Raw genomic sequence first — 26,830 nt, forward strand, 5'->3', positions numbered from 1 at the left:
ATTGCTTTACAATGTTAATTGTTTATAATATGTGGTACTTTATATAAATATTAACAAAATAAGAATTGCTTACTAATAATTTTACAAATTAAAAGTCACTAAGAAACATATTATAATTTTATGTTCATAAAATAATTAATGCATTTTAAATAAAATGTCCATTTACCGCCATTTTAATCAGAACACTCAATTACACTCGCTCGCAATCGGGTGTAATAAAATAGGGAAAAGTGCACCGGCTTCTAGGGAGTTAGGTGTACACTATTGCGTCACTTCTGGTAACGAGAATGCCGTAGTGTACACTTTTGTACAAAGTGTAGAAAGTGTAGCTAGCGAGAACAAACCTATAGTATACTATATGTATAGTATACTATATAGTATACATATAGTATACTATATAATATAGGAAAAAGAAAAAAAAGTTTTATAAAACATATAATAGGAAAAAGGATCAAGAACGTAAGTAATGCACAATCTCCGCGGACGACTGCGTGCGAAGCGAGCTATTTGCGCGCGAAGCGCGCAACAATCCACGGAGCGCGAAGCGCGACGACCAATATTTCGCGCGCCCCGAGGCGCGCTGAAACTTGCGAGCGCAGCGCGGATGAGAATGTGTCCGCCCGAAGGGCGGGCAGATTTTTTTTATATCGAATGAAATTTTTATTTAAACTAAATAAATAATTTATTAGGTATTGAGACAAATATATTATTTAACTTACATTGCATTTGGTTTAACTTTAAATAAACATTTTTTTCTAGACTTATATTTTGAAATTCATATTTAATTTATATTTTATTATTTTAAAAATTTTTATTAAATTTGTTTCTTAACTTTTATTTTTAGTTGATATTTTTTGAAAATATTTTATTTATTATACATGATTCATGCCTTTCGGCTTTCATCGAGGAAAATAATTATTTTCAATTGTAAATAAAAAAAGTTTGTAACAAAGTTTCTGTAGATTTAATAATTTAAATTCGATTATATGAAATTTTTCCATGAAAACAAAAGGAAAATCTATTTTAATTTACACGCATTTTTTAAAGTGCTTCATAGAATTCATATTTAGAAAAATATTGCAGAAGTTAATTATGTGAATTTATTTTATATCGCATTTTACTGAACATTGACTTTCATGAAATTGTTTATTTTGTAGAAGAATTTTTTTTATTCTAGGTCATTCACATGATTTTCTGTAATAAAAAACAGAAGTTATTTCCGTTTACGTTTTGTTGTGTATATATTCTTTTCTTCTTATCAATAATAATTTAATATTTTTGATTAATTTTCCATCATTTTTTTTTTATTTCATCAAAATTATTATTTTATTATAATGATAATAATAATGCATTTTTTATAAATTGAGTAAGGAGTTAAATTATTTTGCTATTAAATTAAATTCTAGTAATTAATTTTCTTCGCATATGGAAATAATGATTTTTTCACAAAATTCAGGGAATAAATTGATAATTATTATCTAATTTTAATAATTATGTAATATATTATCTATCATTATTATAATTGTATAATATATTATATAAATTATATAATAGTTTATAATTAATAATAATTTTTTAAATTATTAATCAGAAAAGGCAAATCTTAGTATATATTTCAGATTTGATTAAATTTGTCAGTTAACAATTTCAGAAAATTTTACTGATAAATTATAAGTAATAAATGAGAAAGATGAGCATTTAAACTCTTGACTTTAATGTTTATTACGAGTAATATAGTTAAAAATGAAAGAAAAAAATTACAGTAAATAAATTTTATTGGTTTCAAATGATTCATTTTACAAATGTAATCACTAGATTATTAATTTTATTCATATTGTTGAGTCTTAGTAATCTAATAAATTATTATAAATTGCAGGTCATTCTAGCGTGAATTCGAGTCGCGAATTCAATGAGGCATTTAAATTCTATATTTTAATTTAAACTTCGATTTACAGTTTTTGTAATTATTATTTCATTTATTTCTCTCAATGTCTTTCATACAGTAGCAGTATTTCTATTTAATTAATTTCATAAATTCTAAATTAATTTTTGTTAATTATTCTTTTTCAATTAACAATTTTTGACTTTTATTATTTATTTGACTTTTTTAAAATTTTATTTAATTTAATTTCATTATTTATTATAAGTAGCTAAAATAACGCGCGCTGAAGCGCGTAGTAGTTTCTGTTTCTCTTGTCAATGGATATTTAACAATAATGTCTATTAAAAATTATAATAAAGTAGGCAAAATTAAAAAAAATCATTTTTGAAATTTTCAAATCAGTAATTGTCGAATAATTAATAATTAATTACGAAAATTATAAATTATGGTTTCAGAATTACAAAATCGGGTTAAGAAATTGATTGTTAACAGTTTGTTAACATTTTCTTATAAAATAAAACAAAATTTATTTTCTTTCGAAGTATTTTCTTAATACAAATATCTTTTCTTTCTAAGAAAAACAAAATTTTCTTAAAGAATTGTGATTAGAAATAGGAATTCTACAAAAAAATTTTCTTCTTTTCAAAATGAAACTCATAATTTTGTGAATAGAATTGTGATTGAGAAATAGAAAATTTGCAAAATGTTTTCTACAAGCTAAAATAATGCAATTTTCGTATTAATATATATTTCAACAAAATGCCTATTAACAATACTCACTTTCTTAAAAAATAAAACAAAATTAAATTTCCTTAAATGAAATACATATTCAAAGTGTCTACTTGTATAATTGTTGGTACAAAAAATTGTGATTATAAAATAAAAATAAACGCTGCCAAGTTGTATATTCTTGCCATAATCTTCGTATTCTGACTTCCTCATAAATATAATAATAATAATAATTGAAATTTATGAATATCTTTTCATAAATATGTCAAAACATGATTAAACTTTGGCTCAATCAATGTATTTTTAAGTACTTTACAGGATGATTATAATAGTTTAATTGTTTAAAAAATGTTTTAAACAATCAAGTTCAGAAAATTAGGGTAAACCAGACAGTACACTGCAAAAACAAGTGTCTCATTTTGAGACGTTTTGTCCCATATTTGAAACACATAAGATGTCTTAGTTCACATATTTGAAACAGATATATGTGTCTCATTTTAAGACGTTTCAAAGTATCTTACACATTTAGCAATGCATTTTGAGACACGAAATGTGTTTCGAGTATCCGTCTCTAAGAAGACGTTTTACGTGTCTTATACGCATTGAGTTACCTTTAATGTCTTAAAATGAGACACAAGATGAAATTAAATGTCTCAATATAAAACAGATTTTGTACCTCAATGGTTTAAACACTTAAATCAACTCATTTTAAGACACGAGTGAGATACCAGTTTTTGCAGTGTAGTCGGCCACTTTTCAATTTTGAATATAGCTATAAAACCGTATGAGATAAAAATAATTTGTTTATTGCTAATCATTTCTAAGGTCATCATAAACAAATCTAAGCTTTTGTAAATAAAAAGAAAAATTTTTGTACGGTTTTTGAAGGCTTTTTTGAGTGGCCGATTACTATCGTATTCTTACTTGTTTATTTACTAATTCTTTTAAGAAATAAAAAATGTTTTTTCGTAAACATGATTGGTATAATAGTTTTGTAGACCATAAGGAACAATCACAAGTGAACAATAACAAATTTGAAAAAAGATATGAATTGCACTTTTTAAACAGTGTTAATCAAAAAGATTGCTTTAGGTGTCCGACCCGTGTAGAAAAATTGTTGGGTTCTGGTGTGGTGCCAGAAAGACAGTCTATTCTCTAACTGGGCGCTGAAAAGACTGTCTGACCATGGGCTAATCAGACCAGTGACGATCGAACCACGCGTTGGTCCAGACGGGACGAGCTAATCAGGGCTAATAAGCAGTACTAATATTTCAAATTTTAGGTTCGATTTCAATATTTCAGTTTTTTAATTTTAAATAATTTACCCAAATTTACTCGGTTCTCACGTTTATTCAATGTAATGTGAAAATATGAATTATTAATAATAAATAAATATTATTGTTATTCATATATATGTGTGTATATGTATTTAATGACAATAACTTATTATTAGAATAATTATATTATTTTCAAATAAATAATATACTGCACTAGCAGTAAATATTATTTAAAAGAGTAATATTGAAAGATAATTTTAATAAAAAAACAATTTGCGTTAATTGGTACATTTTTTAAATTCATTCTTTAACAGGCCTTTAACATTATTTACAAACATGTTTACAGTTTTAATTTATAACACTTATACAGATTAAATATAGTAATTTTATTATTTTATATAACACTTACAATGAAAAATATCCGCTCGCATGTGGGATCGAACTCACGCCCCCCACCCTTGACGACCCGACTCGAAGCATTTTAACCGCACGGCCACTGAAGTCTGGGTGTGAACTCTCCTAATTTACTATATCAATGCCAGTGTCATATATTCTTTTGCTTATAAGGACGAAGTGAAAACTATGACTAAAATTATTACACATAATAATCCCGAATTATTTTAATTATTATATATGAATATTTAAATAAATAATTCTTACTACAATTATAATCATTAAACAATTTTTTAAAGTATTACTTTCAGTTTTATCAAAAATTTTTTAAATAATTGAATTCTTATGGCGAATTTCAATAGAATTCTTAAGTATAATTATACACTTTTCGAAGAATTCGATTAAAATTGTATTAAAAATAATTAAGAAATTCTGAGATTAACTAAAAAATTTTGAATAATAAAAAAATTTTGAGAATTTTATTATTTATAAAAATAATTGAATTATTGAGAAGAAACTTATAAAAAATTTGTAAATCCTTATTGAATTTTTGTGAAAGGTTTTTTATTTATGAAAGTAATTAAATTTTTGCTTACATTTTATTTTGCCAAGAATCTTGTTAAAAATTTGGAAAATAATTGAATTTCTGTGTAGAATTTTGTTACTTTTGAAAATAATTAAATTTCTACAATAATCTGTAACTTCTCCAACACTCAATTGTTTATAGTGTTTTTAACTAAAATTCTTCTACAGATAAATTATTTTTAATAATTAATCAAATACAATATGTTAAAAAATTTATCTAATTTCAGGAGAATTTGAATTATTAGGCATTTTTCAAAAATCTAAGATCTTTAGAATTTTTAATTAAACTCATTGAAAATTTTATTTATAATAATTCATATAAACCTACAATATTTATTTTTGAACGATTCTTTAGATACTAAATTATTCCATTGAATTTTGAAGTGACAATCCATGTATAAATTCAAAGAAGACCGACAAATCGGGCACTAAAGTCTTGATTGTACTTTGATTTGTACTTTAAAAATTTTGAATTCTAGTGATGCCAATGAAGTCCCATATAGCATACAGTTAGACAGTCTAAATTAGACCGTCCAGAAAAATCCCATATAGCATACAGTTAGAAAGTCTAAATTAGACCGTCCAGAAAAATCCCATGTAGCATACAGTTAGAAAGTCTAAATTAGACCGTCCAGAAAAATCCCATATAGCACACAGTTAGACCGTCCAGATTAGACCGTCCAGATGCGTCTAGTTGGGGCAATCTCTGGACTCCAGACTGCCCCGAAATTTTTCTACACGGGCGACTACCGTTGTATTCTTACTTGTTTATTTACTAATTTTTTTAATGAATAACAAATTTTTTTTGTAAACATGATTGGTATAATAGTTTTGTAGACCATACTCTCTAAATCTAAATATGTGAAAATTCACATATTTGTACGTTATAAGTCGTCCTCTCGATCAATAAGTGCATATACACTTATAATAAGTGAAATTTCACTCAGAATAAGTGAAAAATTCACTTATTTATAAGTGTATATGCACTTATTGATCGAGAGGACGACTTATAACGTACAATAAGTGAAATTTCACATATTCAGATTTAGAGAGTAAGGAACAATCACACGTGGAAGAAATTTTAATTGCAATTTTTAAACAGCATTCATTACAAAGATTTTCTTAAGTGGCCGACTATAACTGTCTGGTTTACCCTATATTCTGTTCAATTTTTTGTTTTTAAAATACTATAATAATTTAGTACTTTCTAATCAAATTAGGATCAAAAATAGGTCAATCGAAACGATTTTTAATGCTTTACACGTTGGTTATGAATACATTTCAAAATTTTCAAAAAGTCTTATTTTTCAAAAATTTAGATTTTTAAAAGTTAATATCTTTTCCTAACCTGGACGAAAACTGTTCAATAAGAGGTCAAAAGATGCGTCTGAAAAATCTCTACAAAATAAAAGAAAGCATTTATAGATTTTCAAACATTTTTTAAAAGTTATAGGCAAAAACAATTTTTTCTAATTTTTAAAATGCTATTTTTTGCATAGTCAATCTTCTCTCTAAATTTAAATCAGTTAAAAACAACTGAGTCAAAAGCAAACAGTCTATATTTTAATATGCCGTTTAAATTTTTTGATTCCATCTTTTCTGACTGCGGCGATATCTTGTCAACCAGATTTTCGAGATTTTTTTTTACAGTCGCCATTTCTTCGCTATTAACAACAAAAAATACATAAAATTTTTTTTTTATTTAGTTTAATATATGTGTAATAATATGTAAAAATTTTAAAATGTTTAAATAAATTTTACTATGAAAAAAAAAAAATTCTTCAAAATACGTGCAAAAGACCCAGACTGTCCCCTTAATCTGGATCAAAGTCCTTTCATTTTATGTCCGCACGTAAAAAAAATTTATTCCTAAAGATTTACATAATCTCGAGATATTTATGAAAATGTAATGTTAACACACACAAAAAGAACAAAATCCATAACTTGCGATTATGTTATGTTATATCTATGTTATATCTTCTTTTTCTAGAAGAAACTTTTAATTTTGTTGACAAACTAAATTGTGATTGAAAATAGGCTCACCACCTTTTCCAGACGTTTCAGCCGGCCGTCTATGCATTACCGAAGGGAGGGGGGTGTCAATACATGGGAAACAAGCTTTGTTTCAGCCGGCAAGGCCGGCGAAAACCGACCAAGGTGGCAGCCCTAATTGAAAACCTGAAAACTTAAAAAAATGTGTATATTTTTCATTTCTTATAATCTTAATTTTTTAAACAACTTTTAATTTTTTCTAGAAGAAAATAAAATAAACCTGCATAATTTCAATTTTACAGACAAATAAATTTTTTATAGGAAGAAAAAATGAAGAAAACTTGCATGATTTCCATTCGTCAATCATAATTTTTGTTACAAAATGCTCATTTTTTCGAAAACAAAGGGAACATGCTTAGAAATAATTTGCACTCTTTAAACCTGAAACAGCGATGAATAAAACAAAAATGTTGTCCTTTTCTTATTAATGGAGTTTGGACGCACAAACTAAATTTTTGTCAAATATACTTTTCTAAGTTTGAGAAGTCGGTAATGTAGATATTTGACCATATAAAAATTCAGTTATATAAAATATTATATTGTGCAGCGAGTGCAGAAAGGAGTCGTTTTTTGACGAGACAGAAAACTTCATTTTTATACTGTTTTAATCAATAAATGTACTTTTATGTTGATTATAGTGTATCTATAGTGTATCTACTTCCCTACTGGAAGTAAAAAGATAGAAAGAGATAAGGTTTTTTCTATCCCTTTGAAATAGCCACTTTGCATACCCGAAATATTATACTTTTATCTTCAAATTTCTATCTCTTTTTATACCCTATTGTCCCCTATCTATCTCTTTTTATACCTATGTACTTTCATCTCTTTTTATTTCTCTTTGCTGCAAATTTTTATCCTTTTTAATATATAAAGAATTAATTAACCAATATCATTAACAATATTAAAGACTTTATGAAGTATTACAATTTCAATTGAATTTATTATTTAAAAAAAAATATTTTTTGAGTTTTCGTACTTCTATTTATAACCTATTTTTAACAAATCAAGTTATTTATTTATTTGTTATGAAATTATTATTTATTGTTCAAATCTATATTTTATTTCACATTATTAACCAACATTGTACACATAACACTTAAAACCAAATTTGAAAACTCTCGCACGCAGGAGGGCTCGAACCCTGAACCTTAGGGACGCAAGTCGAATACACATGTCACTCAGTTTTTTTTTTTTGTAAAAAGATTTCTTTATTGAACATTGTAATTTTTGTACAGGCAACGTAGAATATCAATTAAAAAAAACATTGCTTATATAAGTAACAATCAGCCACGCTAGCTTGGAAGATATTTTTCTTAAACTAACCTTTTAAATTTTGGGACTGTATTGATCTCTTTTTATATCTTACTCTATCACTCTTTATCTCTCAGTTGATCTCCTTTTTAAAGTTTTAATTTCTCTTTATTTATCATGAAATCATCACATTGAAAAGGGTATAAAAAGTTATCTTTGGGGATTAAAAAAGGATTCAATGAGATATAATGAAGGTTATTGAAAAAGATTAAGAAAAAAGAAAAAATCGAATTTTTTTTAATTTAATAGAAAAGAGATAGGCTCTGATAGAACCGAAGGAATAAAAGAATACAAGTATGGACTAAGATTTAAATAGGGATAGAAAGGGAAAGAAGTGGATAGTAAGAGGATAAAAGACGATAAAGTAAGGGTTATTAAAAGAGATTGAATAAATTGGAAGATAGAAAGAGATTGAGGGGAATAGAAGAGGGATAGGCTGGGATAGTAACAAGATTATTAAAAGAGATAAGTATATTCTTAAATGAAATTAGAGATAGAAAGAGATAGGTGTGGATATTGAAAGTATTAAAAAAGATGAAATAAAGGTTATTGAAAAAGATTTATACAGAAGGAGAGATAAAAAGTGATTCAAGTGATAAAGTGGGGATAGACTAAGATAGAGAAACTTTATCTCTTTCTATCTCAGAGATAAAAAAATATTCAAAGAGATAGGATTTCTATCCCTTTACTTCCAGCAGGGTACTGAATTCAAAAAGTGTGCAGCAACAGGTTAAAAAATGATATTTCGGAGAAATCGAAATTCGGCTAAAAAATAATTCTTTTTAATAGAAATTCGTTTAAATGAAAAATACACTGGGGTCAAAAAGTTTCAGTACATTTGTACTGATTACTGTTAAGTACTCGCTTCACTTAAAATTCAAATATTTCTGTAAAAATGGATGTAAGAGCTATCAAAGTAGGATCATTTTAAAGTTCAATAAATTTAGAGTCAAATAGCCTAAGATATAACCAATTTAATAGTGTAAATATTGAAAATATAATTCTTTAAAGTTAGAGATTTTTTTGTGAAAATTGCGATTTTGAAATCTGGAATTCAAGCGTACGCAAATTAAAGAAAATTTTTTTTTAAGTTTTGATAGATCTAGACCAAAATCATTCACATATATATTCAGTATTTTCTTCAAATTCTATAAAAATAATATTTCTTGCTCTATATTTTTCGAAAAATATAAATTGCAAATTCGTCGTTTTCATTCACTTGTTCTATCAAATAACCACACTTTTGAAAAATATAGAACCTCTTCATCTTAAGAAATTTAAGTTATTTACATGAAATTTATCCCTCTTCTTATAATTTTACAAATTTTAACTCTATCATTATTCCTTATTTTCATTCTAGGTGTCTATTTTTTTATTTTTCAATAAAAAAAAGTGCATATTATTTTTCAAAAGTGTGGTTAATTGAAAAAACAAGTGAACGAAAACGACGAATTTGCAATTAATATTCTTTGAAAAATTTCGAGAGCAAGGGAAGTTATTTTTATAGAATTTGAAGAAAATACTTAATATATGTGAATTATTTTTGTTTAAAATTAAAGAATGGAATTTGTACTTGATATTGTGCAACTATCAAATCTTAAAAAAAATTTTTCTTCAATTGGCGTGCGCTTGAATTCTAGATTTCAAAATCGAATTTTTCACGAAAAATCTCTAACTTTAAAGAATTATATTTTCAATATTTATGTTAGGCTCAAAAGCCGAAAACGGCCAATGGCCGGAAAAAACAGCCAAACCTAGTTTTGGCAAGTGCAGTTTTGCCAAAACTAGGTTTGGACGTTTCACTTCGGCCATTGGCTGTTTTAAATTGACAAAACTAGTTTTGGCAAATCGACATTTGCCAAAACTAGTTTTGGCAATTTAAATTTGGCCATTGGACGTTTCCAATTGCCAAAACTAGTTTTGGCAACTTGACTTTTGCCAAAACTAGTTTTGTCAATTTGACATTTGACAAAACTAAGTGAGGCATTTCAAATTGTGAGAAAGACCGCTTCGTTATACAATAGGAATATATTTATTTAAAAATGTGTCATTGATTAATATTATTTCCCAGGCGAGAACTGACGCTGGATTCAGGCTTTACGGAACCTTCGTTGAGGCTTGGTCAACATTGATCAAGCCTTGGTGGGACGGCGGAACGAAGGTTGCTTCTAGCTATAATGTAACACTTATTTAAGACTGACGCTCCAGTCTTTGTTGTAGATTGGCGTTCAATGTTCAATCAATGCTGCGGAACCCTATAATGCAGGACTGAAACAAGGCTGCTTCCACTGTTCCCAAATTTACGCGTCTCTCGCGCTCATTCAATATAATATGGATATATGAATTGTATATAATAATAATAATAGTAATAATTATAATTATAATAGTAATGAATATTATTGTTATTATTTTTATTCATATTATATGCGTTTGTTAATTTAATGGCATTAAGTTACTATTATAATAATTATATTATTATCATATAAATAATTTATATTACTAACAATAAATGTCATTTGAAATAGTAATATTAAAAAAATAATTTTAGTAAGAGAAAACAATTTTTCTGTTAATCGGTACATTTTTTTCTCGATTTTTCAGCAGACTTTTTAATATTATTTACAAACATATTCACATTTTTTATTCACAACACAACACACAATTTTATTATTAGATATAACGCTTAAAACAAAGAATGAAAAATATTCGCTCGCATGTGGGATCGAACTCACGCACCCCGCCCCTAACGCATACCGGAAGTCCTAAACGCACGCATTTAAACCGCTCGGCCACAGAAGGCTGGAAGGCACCTCGCCTAATCTACTATTTCAATGCCAGCGCCGTATATTCTGTATATACGGCGCGTCACTCAATATTTGTTCAGCATGGGACACCAATGTTCGTCCCATGTTCGATTCAAGACTCGGTCAATCTTGATACAATATTCACTTTCTTTATTACCGTGTGCACTGAACAATATTAAATATCAATATTTATAAATTATTTATTATTAAAATATTTTTTATGATAATTTTATAAGTTAAATTATATATATTATTTTTTTTCTTGTACAGTGTCAAATTATTATTTTCAAAGTTTAAGAGTTTCGTTTATCTGAAAAATTATTAGTGAAAAAAATGTTCATTAGGTAGTAATAAATATTTATGCTTAGTAGTTTTACACTAGGATTAACTGTTTAGTAAATATTATCAAAAAACTATTTTTTGTCAAACGCGCGCGACTAAACACAAATAACCTTGAAACTCCAGCATTACCAACTCAACACATACGTTAAACTCTTGAGTTGGCAATGCTAAAGTCTCAAGGTTATTTGTGTTTAATCGCACGCGTTTGACAAAAAATAGTTTTTTGATAATACATATTTACTAAACAGTTAATCCTAGTGTAAAACTACTAGGCATAAATATTTATTACACCCTAATAAACATTTTTTTCACTAAAAATTTTTCAGACAAACGAAACTCTTGAACTTTGAATACAATTATTTGACACTGTGCAAGAAAAAAATAATAATGTATAATTTAACTTTATTTATATAAATCTTATATAATTAATAATAATAATTATTATAATAATAATAATAATAATAATAATATTTAATATTTATTTTTAATTTAATATTTTTTTATAATAATAATAATAATCATTATTATTAATAAATTAATAATTAATATAAATATTATACACTAAATAAATATTAATATTTATTTACCAATTGATATCTTGATAATAATAATTAATAATAATTTTTAAATAGTATACAAAATTATCATAAAAAATATTTTAATATTAATTAATTTATAAATTATAAATATTTATATTTAATATTTTTAAGTGCACACGTCAATAAATAAACTGTCAAGATTGATTCAGGCTTGAATTAAGATCAGATGTTCGAGCTTCACTCACGAAGATTGACCGAGTCTTGAATCGAGCATGGAACGAACATTGGTGTCCAATGCTGAATCAACATTGAGTGACAGTGGTATAAAGACTGCTTCAACACTGGGTTACCCAGGCTGGGCGTTCAAGGCTCAATAAATCTTCAATCCATCGTCAGCATTGGTCTTTCGCGCCTGGGTTACAATAAGATGAAATTTCTCTAACAAAAATCCATTGATATTTTGCACATAAAAGTTAATTAAAAAAACTTTTTTAACACTTATTTATTTTTACACAGACTAATTTACCTTTACACAGGCTAATTTACCTATATTGTTGACGATTTCTTATTTCATACACACAATCATTCAATACAGAAACAATATGTGACCTGGTCTATGAAAAGGGACCTTACGTGCGAAAACAAGTTTTCGAGAAAACAGCAGTTAAAGTTTAACTTAGAAAAACCCTTGTAACTTTTTTAAATATTAATATTTTTCTATCAAGTTAGGCTTATTTTCTTTACCGTGGATCACATATAGTATCAAAATAAAAAACATACAAGTATTGACAAACATTTTTTAATAATTGTTTATATAAATTAATAACAAACTCCCCAAACATAGAAAAAATAATCTAAGTTTTCAAAATAGCAAACAATAAGTACATGCTAATGCTAAACAAATTTCCTATTAATACGGCGGTCTTTCTTTTTCTATTCTTTCTTTCTTTCAATTTCTCACAATTTGAAATGCCTCACCTAGTTTTGCCAAATGTTAAATTGACAAAACCAGTTTTGGCAAATGACAAATTGACAAAACTAGTTTTGGCAAAAGTCAAATTGACAAAACTAGTTTTGGACAAATTTAAATTGCCAAAACTAGTTTTGTCAATTTAAAACGGCCAATGGCCGAAGTGAAACGTCCAAACCTAGTTTTGGCAAAACTGCACTTGCCAAAACTAGGTTTGGCTGTTTTTTCCGGCCATTGGCCGTTTTCGGCTTTTGAGCCTAACATTTACACTATTAAATTGGTTATATCTTAGGCTATTTGACTCTAAATTTATTGAACTTTAAAATGATCCTAGTTTGATAGCTCTAACATCTATTTTTACAGAAATATTTGAATTTGAAGTAAGGCAAGCATTTAAAAGTAATCAGTACAAATGTACTGAAACTTTTTGACCCCAGTGTATTTGTATGAAAAAAATTAAACTTCTAACATATAAAATTCTGTCTTAGAAATATAATAAAAAATTGTTTTATGGAATAATAAGGCGCCCCAATTTATGTCTTTTTTAAAAAAAAACATGATTTTTTTTGGAATTGTGATTATGATACGAAAATTGTGCCACTTGCATTAGTAATAAACAAATAAAAAATAAATTACATTTAAATTATAATTATTCTTTTTCATTAATTTACAAAAATATAATTATTTCGTTAATAATAACAAATTGAATTTCTAAAATCTTTTTTCCTTTATTCTTAGCCAAAACTTGAAATTTTGTTTAAGAATTGTGAATCGAAAAATAGAAATGATAGGTTATTTTCTTAAAAAACATTTTCTCTTAGAAGGAAAAAAGGAAAAGCTGCCTACTTTCGATTCGTCAAACAAAAAAAGTTTTTTATAGAAAAAAAGTTAAAAAAATTTGGCATGATTTTATTTTGTCATTTATTTACAAAATACTAACCTTTTCAGAAAGTAAGGAAAGAACTTTGAGTAAATTCTCTAAAATGACAACTAAATGACAACAATTTGTAACTCCAATGCAAAAGAAAAATAAATGATCAATAAAAACATTTAATTTAATAATAATTTTTTTAGATTAAATATTTTTTGTAATTAAATAAAAAATAAAAAGAATTATAATAAGTTAAAAGAATAAAAATAATATAATAATAATATCTGTCAAAACATATAAAAAAACAAAAGCCTCCACAAAAGTCTAACTTCAGGTGTGGACAGAGATCTGGAAATCTGGAATCACCACGATAATAAAATAAAATAATAATTATTATTTTAATTTTTATAATAATAATTTTTATTATTACTATCGTTATATTGAAAATATTTGTACAATTTTAGAAAAAATTATTCAGTAAATGATTTTTCTTTTTTGTATTTTTTTGTTGAAGAAATTTTGATTGAATTTGATTGATGAAAGGCAATAGTAAAAAAGACTATACGATTACAATGAAGACACAAATTCAATGAATGAAGTTATTTATATAATTTTAATTGGCCTTGAGTTGTTGGTGTTAATTCTTCTCTTGTATAACGATATATTATTTTATATAAAATGATAATAGTATTGAAATTAAGTAACTATTTTATGTTATTAGCAAAGATTGATTAATAATTGTTCATAAGAAATTTTATTCTCAATTGTATGTAAGCCTACTTGAAAACTAAATACCCATACGCAGGTGGTTAGAAAATAATATACAGTGTTATATAACAATGCAGAAAGTCACACTTGATAATTACTATAAGAAAGGCATGTAATTTTTATTGTTTATTAAAATTAGGAAACAGAAAAGTAATGTTAGATTGAAATTAGAAAAGTAAACTTTATATAGACAGTGTAATTAAAATGATTAAAATAGATAACGGAATTTATTCTCTGAATTGAAAGATGAATATTTTTTTGTTAGATCGACATAATTTTCTTTGTTTATGGTAAAATTAATTTAATCAGTAAAATTTTTGTTGAAAAAATTAATTTTTCTTTTCGCAATTAAAATTTACTTTACTTTTTATTATTTTATTGTTTTTTATTAAAATTACTATTTTTTGCTTTCGAACGTTAGATTTTGGTAATTTTCCTGTTTGTTTATTGTTTATTGATTAATATAGATTAAAATCTTATTAATTAAACAAAAATTACGACTAACAGTTAAACCATATCTTTTTGTAATTTGATTTATATTCAATATGAAGAAATTTATTAGAGTATAGGAGAAATTTTAGATCAATTTCACCGCGAGTTATAAGATTTTAAGAGAAAAGTGCATAAAAAATCATTTTTATCGAGAATATTTATTCTGGATAAAAATGATTTTTTTAATTGTACGTATAAAAAATTGCTTTTTCTTTTTTGGTACTATTTTTATTTATAGAATAGAATCATTTGGGAGGATTGGAAGACGTTATTATTAAAGTTGTCCGTTGAACAAAGAAAAGTCAGTCAACGTAATTGACATAATAAAATGTCTCCCGAATCAAATAACTCGTCGTTTCAAGAAGTGAAAGCTGTTTTCATGTTGTGATGATATTAACATAAGTTAAAAAGATGAACGAAAATGCGCGAGATTGAGTACAAAAACCGGTTTTGATACCAATTCTATTATTTATTAATATTAATGCTTCCACGAGGCATATCGACATTTTTACTTTTTCAAAATTTATGAATAATTCATTTACAAATTGTTTAGTGAGATGATTTTTTAGAGATATTTCATTTAGTTTACGTTGTTTATTTATTTTTAAATATTTAATGTTTACTTTTGGTTTTTTTTGTTTTAAACCGAATGAAGTAAGAAATTAAAACGAAAATGGAAAAATTGGTCGAATAACTTGGAAAATATTCGGTTAACTCAGAAGAAAGTTAGAAATTATTTTAATTTCCAAATTATTTGAGTACCAAAAATGTGAGACAAGAGTTTTGTTCGAACCCCGGTTATCCAATTTAAGAGATTTCTCCACGAATAAGACTCGTGTATATAGGTAATACTGCATTGAGCCTTTCTTACGATCCGATAATAATTTCTCTTGTGGCTCTACGAATGCGAAAACGAGCATCTTTGCTGAATTTTTTAATTTCGCTTCCATGTTTATACACTGAAAAAAATTTCTAGGCGATTTGACTATGCTCCTAGTTACGAGAGTCATCCACTAAGAATTTTGGTTACTTTAACTAGGAATCCTGGTTACTACAGCACTAAATTTGTCAATATAATCAAGATTCCTAGTGAAAGTATAACCTTAATGCTATAATGGATGCTCAAATCGTTTAGGCATTTTTTTCAGTGTAAAGAGAAAAAAGCATTTTTTTCAACTTTGATCAAAAATATAGAAAAACAATAAATTGAACAAATTTTTACATTTATTGTCCAAATTTAGTTAGAATTATAAGAATTATTCAATAATATTCTATTATTTTATTTTTTTTGAAACTTTTTTTCGACTTGAAATTAAGTTTATATTTATTAGTATCGAAATGATAAAGAAAATGGAATAAAAAATTGTCGGGAAATTTTCGAATAAATTGAAATTTATGAGAATCTATATGCATATGATATGTAATTCAGAGTGAATCTTGTATTTTTAATTGTTTCTAGATAATAACATTTAAGTTCATGTTGAAAAGAATTTATGTCACTGGGTCACAGATCAGGATTAGGAGAATATTATACACTCGTGAGCAAGAGAAAAGTCAAGTGTGCGTAATCTGTCAATGACAGCTACTGATTTTTTTAAGCTCTCATTTTCATAAGGATTCATGATTAGCTCCTTGACTTTTTTCAAGGAAGGACTTCAATTAGACTTTTATTATGGACACGAGTCATACATAACATTTTTTTTTCTCTTTTTCTATTAAAATGCAAATTTTAATTTTGTTAACTACTTCACACAATGATTTTTTGAAAATTTATTCATTTGTTTTAAATAATAATGAATGAATCTGATGAATGAACATTTTATTTTATTTTTCATTATTAAATAAATTAAAGTACATATAATTTAATGTATTTTTTATTTTACTATATTTTTGTAATTTTTTGTTTTACATTTTTATAATTATAACTTTTAATTTTTTTTGCTTAAAAAAATAATACTAATTGTTTTTTCGTAGATACAATTTTTGTATGAAAAATTTCTTTTTACTAACTTTTGGAAATTTTATTTGAAAATTATTTGAAAATAAAATAAAAAATTTTTGGTTTTAAATCTTTAGTTAAAATTCAATAGAAAATTTCTAAATTGAATTTTTGTTGTTAAAAAATTAAGTGGAATATTATATGCAGTTTCTAAAAAAATGAGTTACAAATTTTTCAATAAAAATTTAATAGATAATTTCTAAAATGAATTTTTCAGTTAAAAATTCAGTGAAACTTAATTTAATTGGAATTTCTAAAAAAAGTATTCACAATGCTGTGAGTAAAAATTGAATAGGAAATTTTTATATTAAAATCTTTTGTTAAAAAAATTTACTCCAAAATTATATGCAGTTTCTAAACAAATGAGTTACAAATTTTTCAGTAAAAATCCAATAGGAAATTTCTAAATTGAATTATTAGGTAAAAATTGAGTGAAAAATAAATTGAAATTTCTATTAAGAAAAATTGTATGTATTGAATTAATTGATTAAATGAATATTAATGTTTTAGGTTTATGGAAAAGAAAGGAGAAGACTTACGGAAGGATCGCGATCCTCTTCATTCTCAACCGTCTCGTTGAGTCCTGTCTCACTCACCTGGTGTATTGAGATAAATACCGCTGTTTCTCCCGAACTTCTAAGCACTAAATACACCTGTCGTGCCTCGTGGACAACGACATCGAGACCAATTAATCCACTACCGCCAAAGATCGTCACGCACCTGTGTCTAAAAGACTCTCTTTTCGAGAATATAACTCTTCTCTCTCTCTCTCTCTCTCTCTCTTAGTGAGTGAAATCGAAAGGATAAAATTCCCAGATGGTGGGCAGGGAATCCGTTCGAGAAAAAATATCAAACTCTCCTCAACATTGGACGTTCTATCGAGATTAAAAATCCAAAGGAGAATACAATCATCGAGAGAAAGGAAGAGAAATAAATTTTTCAAAAAAGGAAATATAGGTGAGAAATTTAATTTTTAATCATAAATTGTGAGGATTTTTCTTATGACACAGAAATAAGAATTTACACAAATTTGTAACAAACTTTGTGTGCGGAAGGAAGAGAAAAGACCGGTTAACTACTTGTGTGTTGTGCGAGACGATGGTTCTCGTATTTACCGTACTACACACCTTCTCCTATGGTTAAAAGAGAACCCCACTCTCTTTTTAAGGTCCCCTCTCGCTCGCTCCCACCCCCAAGGTGGTGTATATGCAAGATCGTATTCAAGAGTCATGTGATTCTGAGTCCATTTACTAATCACCGACAGAAAATCTTCCCTCTCTCTTTTTATTGTCTCGATATTTCTATCTCTGTCAGGATTTGGCGAATATAGCCTCCTCCAATTTTTTTCATTCTTTCTTTCTTTATTTTTTTAACTCCTTTCGTTTTTGTTAGCATCCGGCTGGTGTGGTGTGTGCTTGTGTAAAAGGTTATGCAAAACATCATGTGACTCCTGATTCACGGGAATAAATTTTCAAACCAATTCTTGTATTTCCTACCCCTCTTCTTATAATATTTATACCTGTTTTTTCTTGACACTAAATTTTAATTAAAAATTCGGTTTTTTTTTCTCTCTTGTTTCTTAAAGGGAATTGTGACGTTATTTGAGATATGGAAAAATTCCTAATCAATCAATCAATATTCTTTTTGGAATTCGTAAAAGAATTTTAATTTCGAAAAATTTATTGACACAATTAACATACAATTTTGTGTTACCGTTTGGGAAATATTTTGAAAATTTTAATTTTGTCAAAATATTCGTCGATTGATGGATTGATTAAATTTGAAGTGTTTTACAATTTAGTAAATCCAAATTTTTAACGATTTAAATTTAAATTTTTAATTCAATTTTTTTTGTTTATATAGTCGAAAATTCTTAACTTTCTAAATTTTCAATTATTCTGACTACGTTAATCAATTACAAATTTAATCGGTTCAAAAATTGGAATTTTTTATAAATTTATACTTCACTGAATGCAAATTTCAACTAATTGAAATTTTAATCAATTTTTATTTCTATTTTCATTGATTTAAAATTGAATCAACCCCAAATTTTAATTTTCATTTGTCCAAACCCAAATTCAATTTATAGATGTTGCCTAAAATAGACACCAGTAGGTGTCTCTCTTGCATTGGAGCTCATTGAAGGACAGATACTGGTGTTAAATCTTCTTTCTCCCTCCAACCCATATTCTGTTTATGGCAGGACAATTCCCCCACACGCTGCTATGCTTGTTATTCTGGGTAGTTCAAATAAATTGTTCATAATATGAAATTAAGTTTTTCTATTTAATTTCCTATCAAAAATTAATTAATTACTTTTTATATACATTTTTAATTTTTTAATTGTAAAAAAATTTCTATATTAAATTTGACAAATTCAAAAATGAAGTTCGAAAATGCAATTAAATTTCTATATTAAAGACAAATTGAAAACAAAATTTGTTAAAAAAGTAATTAATTACAAAATTTAATCGTTCAAAATTTGCAATTGTTAATAAATTTACACGGTGGTCTTGAAGCAAAATAAAGTTTTTCTACGTTGCCAAAAAAAATCATTTGTACAATCCCTTAAAGCGTCATCTCAAGATTCAAAATCAATAAATATTGAAATCTCAGCTGCTCGTCCTAGCGTTTTTTCGAAAAAATAAGATTTTCATTAAAAAAAATTTTTTAATTTCTAAAATTGTTTTCTTTCCGTTTTAGTAAATTTATATATCAATTTAATTCGAGTTAGATTTTATAATTTGAACATTTTTTAATAATTTGTTATATAAAAAAATAAAAATAAAAAAATTATCAATGGTGAGTGCACATAAAAATTAATAAAGAACAACTGGTCGCAAATAAGAGTGGTATTTTTTTAATAAAATAGTTACAAATTTATATGATTAAACAATTTATACTTTTTAATACGATAAAACTACTTGTACAATAATACACAATATACATACATATTTAATGTATATTTACAAAACTGTAATTCAAATATTCAGAGAAGAAAATTGTGTAACAGCACTTTTCAATTTCTCTAGGTATGCAGGATGATTTAAATCAGGGACCGTCACGGAAATCAAATTTTGATTTCGTTACGATATTCCAAAACAAAACGAAATTATTAATGTATTTTGATTTTGATTCGGTAACGAAACAAAATTTACTTTCTATTTTGATTCTGATACTGTAACGAAACAAAATTCACTTCCTATTTTGATTCTGATACTGTAACGAAACAAAATTCACTTCCTATTTTGATTCTGATACTGTAACGAAACAAAATTTACTTCCTATTTTGATTCTGATACTGTAATACTGAAATTCGATTTTCTTATAGAAACAGAAGTCGATTCGAATTCTACTTCAGATTTCTTATGTAAAAACGATATTATCTTCTGATATATTTGACATTTGCAACAAAATTTAGGTTCAATGAGACTTATACATGCGCAGTAGTATTTTATCAAAATTAAAACAAAAAAGAATTTTTATTTTGATATTGGAATCAAAACTAAATAGAATGGAATTTTGATTTTGATATTGGAACCAAAACGAAATAGAGTGGAATTTTGATATTGGAACCAAAACTAAATAGAGTGGAATTTTGATATTGGAATCAGAACTAAATAGAGTGGAATTTTGATTCTGATACCCATATCCGAATCAAAACAAAAGTATTTTTTAATTTTGTTTTGATTCCGTGACGGTCCCTGATTTAAATCGTTAACTTTATAACTTTTCCAAGTTTCCAAAAAATGTCGATGAATAGATTCACCTGCTTGCTCCGAAAAAAGTCCTATTTATATTTAAAAGATAATAAAAGATCATAAAAACTTTATTTGCACCTTAAAATACAATATTAAAACTACAAACAGAAACAATTGTTTCGTTTTTCAACTATTATTTACGATTTGTGGAGGGCACCAAAGTATGGCGATCTCTAATTTGTAAGAGTTAGCGGTGCTCCCGATACAGCAGTTCCTGACAGTCTAAAGTCAAAAAACAAAATTTAATTCTTAGTACACATAAATACCTAGTAGACGTATGTGATGGAATTAAAAAAAGTAAAAAAAACGAAAATGGCGACCTTTTAAAGTCAATTTTTAAGAAACGATGATTTTGATCTTTTAAATTTTTTACTTTAAAAGGGCGCCATTTTCGTTTTTTTACTTTTTTTTAATTCCATCACATACGTCCACTAGGTATTTATGTATACCAAGAAAAAAATTTTGTTTTTTTTTATTTCAGACTGTCAGGAGTGGCTATATCGGGGGCACCGCAAAATCTTACGAATTAGAGATCGCCATACTTTGGCGCCCTCTACAAATCGTAAATAATAGTTGAAAAAAGAAACAATTATTTCTTTTTGTATAGTTTAAATATTATATTTTAAGGTGCAAAAACAGTTTTTAATCTTTTAAATATTATGACTGCGAAAAAACAGTAAAGTGGGGCCAATATTTTGCCTTCGCAAACGCAAGTACACCTCAATGAAAACAGTATTGGTTGAAAAAACGCAAGGACGAGCAGCTAGGATTTCAATATTTATTGATTTTGAATCTTGAGATGGTACCTAAGAAGCAAACGAATTATAGGTTGGGTTCGAGTTAGATTTATCTTGATTAAAAGTTCATTTTTAATTATTTGAATTTGAAACCAATATTCATTAAATATTTTGAATACATATAATAAAGACTTGAAGACCAACAATATTTTTAATTATTAATTGATTCTCTTTCTGTATTTTTACGATTTTTACTCAAAAAATTTAAAACATAACCTCAAATTTTTTGCTTCTTAGGTACCTACCTTTCTTGGGAACGCGTCACATTTAATCGTCCCGAAATTGCAATTTTCAATAAATTTATTTTTATATTTAAATTTATATTTCACTGAATGCAACTTTCAACTAATTGAAATTTTAAGCACCCCAGATAACAATCGTGCGTCGCATTTAAACGCATGTTTCTTGCACTAACTGCGACTTACCAGATGAGTCGGTTCATATACGCATCTTACTATCGTCTGTGACGCTGGTAATAATGCGAGTGTTGTGAACTGCATTTCGTAAGCGCCTGTGATACAAAATGATAAGCATGTTCCGTTCACAAGTGCGACTTGCTAGAAGAGTCAATCCATACGCATTTTACCATCCACAGTGCGAATGCTGTGAATGCGTGTGCAGTGAACTGCACTTAATACGCACGCAATTAATGATGCGCAACCACCCGTATCGGCAATCACACATTTTATAATGGCGACAGCATTGTTTGTGGTGTGTTATCAAAATAAGTTTTTATTGTGATTTCATTTTTTATTGTTTTTTATTGCGATATTATTGTGAGGAATTATTGTGGATTTAATTTTTAGTACTGCAGCAAAATAAGAAAGTTAAATTTAATTTGTTTAAAGTACATATATATTTTTGTTGTATTAGATATAACCTCAAAAAAAGAATTTGGAAGTTTTTAACAATTTCAATTCCAAAATTGTACTGAAATATTAAATTAAAATCGTTTTTATAAATAACATTTTAATTTAAAAAAAATTACTAATGTCAATAATCTTTTCTTTTTATTTAATTCAAATAAGGCTGAAGTATAAATATAATTTATTCGCATTATACCGTCACGCATGTGCATTTTTTTTTTTTTTTTTTTTTTTTATTTATTGTTTATACTCCTGCCCTATTGGCCTTACGCACTTCGACAAGAGTCCCCGAGAAATACTTTTTTTTTTGGATTAAGCATAACCATTCTACATAAATTTTCTATATATTAACCTAATTTGCGTCTACAGCCGACTTTTATTAGGAGTACTCGCATTGCGCCTGGACCACCCGTCAATGGGTTTTCTCGCCAGAGAGAGGGAAACTGTAGAAAACCTCTCCTGAGTACAACCGGTTTATCGACAGTCGAGTTCTAATGGTGTGTACCGGACAATAATCGACGGTGCACATCATTATACCTCGACGTCGAACCTCCCGCTCAGATTGTCTCACGTGCCGGAAAAATACCAAGCCAAGTGGGCGCGAACCAAGGATACTTATACCCTTGGTCCTTAAACGACCGCCAACGCCAGGCATCTATCCGACTGAGCTAATCTGTCGGTTATTTTCATTCATTTAAATTTGAATCAACCCCAATTTTTATTTTGATTTCTCTAAATTCAATTAAAATTTTATAAATAATTTCCTGTTATAAGAATAATTAACTACTCTTCGTGTATATTTTTGAAAAAAATTCTTTATTAATAATAAGAATAATGATAATAAACATAAAATTTCTAGATTAGTAAATGTAACAAAGTCAAAAGGAAATTTGCAAAAAGTAATTTAATTGAAATATATAATTGAAATCAACATTAAATGATAACAAATTCAAAAGTAAATTTGTATAAAAAAGTAATTTATTTTTGATTTTTATAAACATAATATAAATATAATAGATATAAAAGAATTGATTGAATTTTGTGGGGACCAATGATTGAAAATAAATATAGAAAAAAGTCTTTTTTTATTTTATGATAATAAATAATAAATTATTCACAATACTTTTTTCCGATGAAAGAGATTAAAAATTGGGACAACTAGTTGTTGATTTGCAAAGTGGTAACGAAGAATCGGCTCAATTGAGTTTCGACCTCGTCATCCCGACCTTGACCCCACCATTAAAGAAGCTCCCAACAGGAGAGAATGAAATCTGCTTTCCAATGGGGAAATCGTTATATATTAATTTGTTAACCAATTCTTCACTATGATGATGAAATTCTATTTCGGAATTTTTAACTCCATTTTCCGTCATTTGCTTCTCACGTTTAAATTTTGTTTGTTTACTCTCGTTTTCTTTAGATCACACGTAAAAATTTTGGTTTCCTAAAATGTTTTCTTCGATAATACAGAGAAAGTGGTTTTTCATTTTTATTCTTTAATTCAGTAGGTATTTATTAATTGTTAATTTCGTTAATTTTGTTATTTTAGTTTTTACTCTTTTAATTTTTTTAGTTTTTTATTTTAGTTAATTTCATATTTCAATAATTAGTTGTTTATTTAATTGTTATTTAAATATGTCGTTAAATTAATTGCTCATTAATTCTACAAATTAAATCAATTTTTTAATTCAATTAATTCTATTAATTAAATTCATTTCTTAATTCAATTAATTGTATTGAATAAATTAATTCCATATTTAAGTTAATTCCCTATGAATTTTGCCAGATGATTTTTTTTTAATTGAATAAAGAAATGAGCGTGAACATTTTTCGCATGCTTGTTGAAACCGAATGTTCTGTTTGAATCTAAATGTTCAATTGTTTTTGAATAATACGATAATAGTGGTTTTACTTTCAGTCATAAATGGTCATAAATTTCTATTAAGTCAAAATTAATCACCCACTAGTTTGTATGTAACGATATTTATTCATTCATTTTATTTTTTTTAACGGTTGGAGAAATAAAAATTTCATATTGGATGAGATTAGAAATCCAAGCGTAGAAGAAGTTGAAAAGAGGGAAAAACAGTGAGAGCATGTGCAAGAGAAGGAAAGCATTTTGTTGCATTCGAGACTTTAAATTAAAAACTGAAATAACACGATGACTCAACAGAATTCACCAGCATTTTGCACAAAGTAAAACATAAACATCATCAAAGCATTATAATATTCTCAAACACCTAAACAATAAAATATGTCTTTAAATTATTATAGTTGGTTACTTTTCAAGTTTTAATATTTGACACAATTTTGTAATTCATTGCAAAAGTTAATCAAATATTAATAAACTTTGAAAATTCCTTTAAAGTGTTATTTTTGCACGCACTTTCTATGCATGAGGAAATAACTAATTTTGTTTCTTATCCTACATAATATTATTTAATGTATATTATAATTCTGCACTGAGAAAACTGGAGAGTCAAATTCAGAGGTTCAAAAAGTGTATGTTTCCTTTGCTTATGAAGATAGAGTTAAATAGTCCTTATAAAATAAATTTTGAATTGATAATGGAAATCTACTTGTATATTCTCTCCCATTATATCTGAGGGTTAAAAGTTGCGCAGAAAATGTGTACGACAGTGGCGAATCCAGGGGGGAGGGGGTCATGACCCCCCCCCCCTGGGGCGAAAAATTTACTTAAAAAAAAGGTCAGCTAATTATGGTCGTTGCTCGCCGAATCTATAAATGACCCCCCCCTGGAGTAAATTCTGGATCCGCCACTGGTGTACGATCTGATGCGCGCGAAATTATTTTTCTGACATTTTATGTATTTAATTTAGGGGTTAGGTTGCCATATTTATTCATTTCGCGCCGGATAAGGAAGGGATTTCTCAAGATGGTTAATTTGTCCCTCTGTTATAAACTCATTTTCCCTCCAAGAGAAATAGCACGAATATCTGTCAATGGTGTATTTGAACATTTAGATTGTTATCCAATAGCTAACTCTCAAATATCAACGATTTGTCCCTCCAGATGTTTAGTCCAATACTCCAGTTTTCTCAGTGTGTCTAATATATTTTTACAATATGTTAGATAAAATACCGAATATAACATTAAAGAATATTATAAAAGTAAATTGATTAAATTTTAATTTAGCCTTAATTTAGATTTTTGTACCGAAGGTACGGTACAAAGTTGACGGTAAAAGGCAAAGTGGCACGGTGCATCGCCTTTACGGGAGAATCTGGAGACACGTCTGACTCGCCCTGTGTCTCCCGCTCGACTAACTCTCGCTCTCGAAACCTCAACCGTACCGCGCTTGCGCGGAACGGGTGGGGGCAACTCACGCGCTGATTGGCTCTTGCCAAGGTGGAAGGGATTTCGCGGATGCGACTCAGTAGAGGATCATAAATACCGCGCATTTTCCCTGACTCTCTCTTTTACCTCGCCAGACTCAAGGCTTCGCGACCTTTTGATCTGTTCCTAAGAGATACTCAAGGCCTTAGACTTTTTGAACTTCTGGTCAAACCTACGACGTCATCTCAGAGGTTGCAACTGGCTCTAGGGGACAGCTTCCAGAACCTTGCTGAGGTTCGGTCGCCCGACACCTAGAGTTGAACGGGACTTCAGCACTCGAACCCTGTTTGGGTTCTTTCTGACCGTCACCGATCGGCTCTGCAATCTGAAGACCATTTTTCTCTCGCTGCTTTGAGCCAGTCACTACTCCTCCACACAGTGACCGGTATCAAAATAAGCACTTAATAATAATTAATAAACATAAATTTTCTTTCGTGAATCTAACATTTTCGGCTGTAAATTAAAAATATTTTTACCTTTTTTTCTAGTTGGTATATAAACAAATAAATAATATAACAAGTTGTTACATATTTTCATAAATAAATAATATATAAAAATCAATTACATATATTATTGATTATAATAAATAATAATTTTGAAAATGATAAATTTTTCTATATTAAAAATAATATTAAAGTTTTATTCTCGAAAATCTAGATAGTCATAAATTTTTATCGCATTTTAATAAATACTGAATAATTGGATAAAAAATGAGAATAAATTCAATTATTCATTCGTAATATCGGTATATATAATAGTTAAAAGGTTATCGGTGATTCTAGTATAAACGAGAGAAAGAGAAGTAAATTTTATGTTATGTAAATGGTTCTAAAGAGTGTAATATTGTTTATAAATCGAATTTATAAACTTGGATCAAAGCAGTTCATAAATAAAAATAGGGGTAAAAAGAAAAAGAACAATAATCAGTGTGAATCACGTGGTTTCCATATATATACAGTATTCGTCAAATTCGAGAGTGTGAGTCTGTAAATATTCTCATCTCTGACTTCCTCCTTTCAAAGATACTTTGTCCCA

The 26,830-nt window shown here is 27.3% G+C and overlaps 1 protein-coding gene across 1 annotated transcript in view; it reads right to left on the reverse strand.

Moving 5' to 3' along the window:
* LOC122510975 overlaps nucleotides 1-18,144 on the reverse strand; it is a 99,713-nt gene extending 81,569 nt beyond the window's left edge. Inside the window, exon 1 of the mRNA XM_043625937.1 lies at nucleotides 17,554-18,144. Within this exon, the coding sequence (XP_043481872.1) occupies nucleotides 17,554-17,576 (23 nt within the window). The 5' untranslated portion in view covers nucleotides 17,577-18,144. The remainder of the gene's footprint in view (nucleotides 1-17,553) is intronic.
* Nucleotides 18,145-26,830: the final 8,686 nt, after the last annotated feature.

This window comes from Leptopilina heterotoma, unplaced genomic scaffold, assembly GCF_015476425.1.
Source record: "Leptopilina heterotoma isolate Lh14 unplaced genomic scaffold, ASM1547642v1 Lhet_8, whole genome shotgun sequence".
In the NCBI taxonomy this organism is placed as follows: Eukaryota; Metazoa; Arthropoda; class Insecta; order Hymenoptera; family Figitidae; genus Leptopilina; species Leptopilina heterotoma.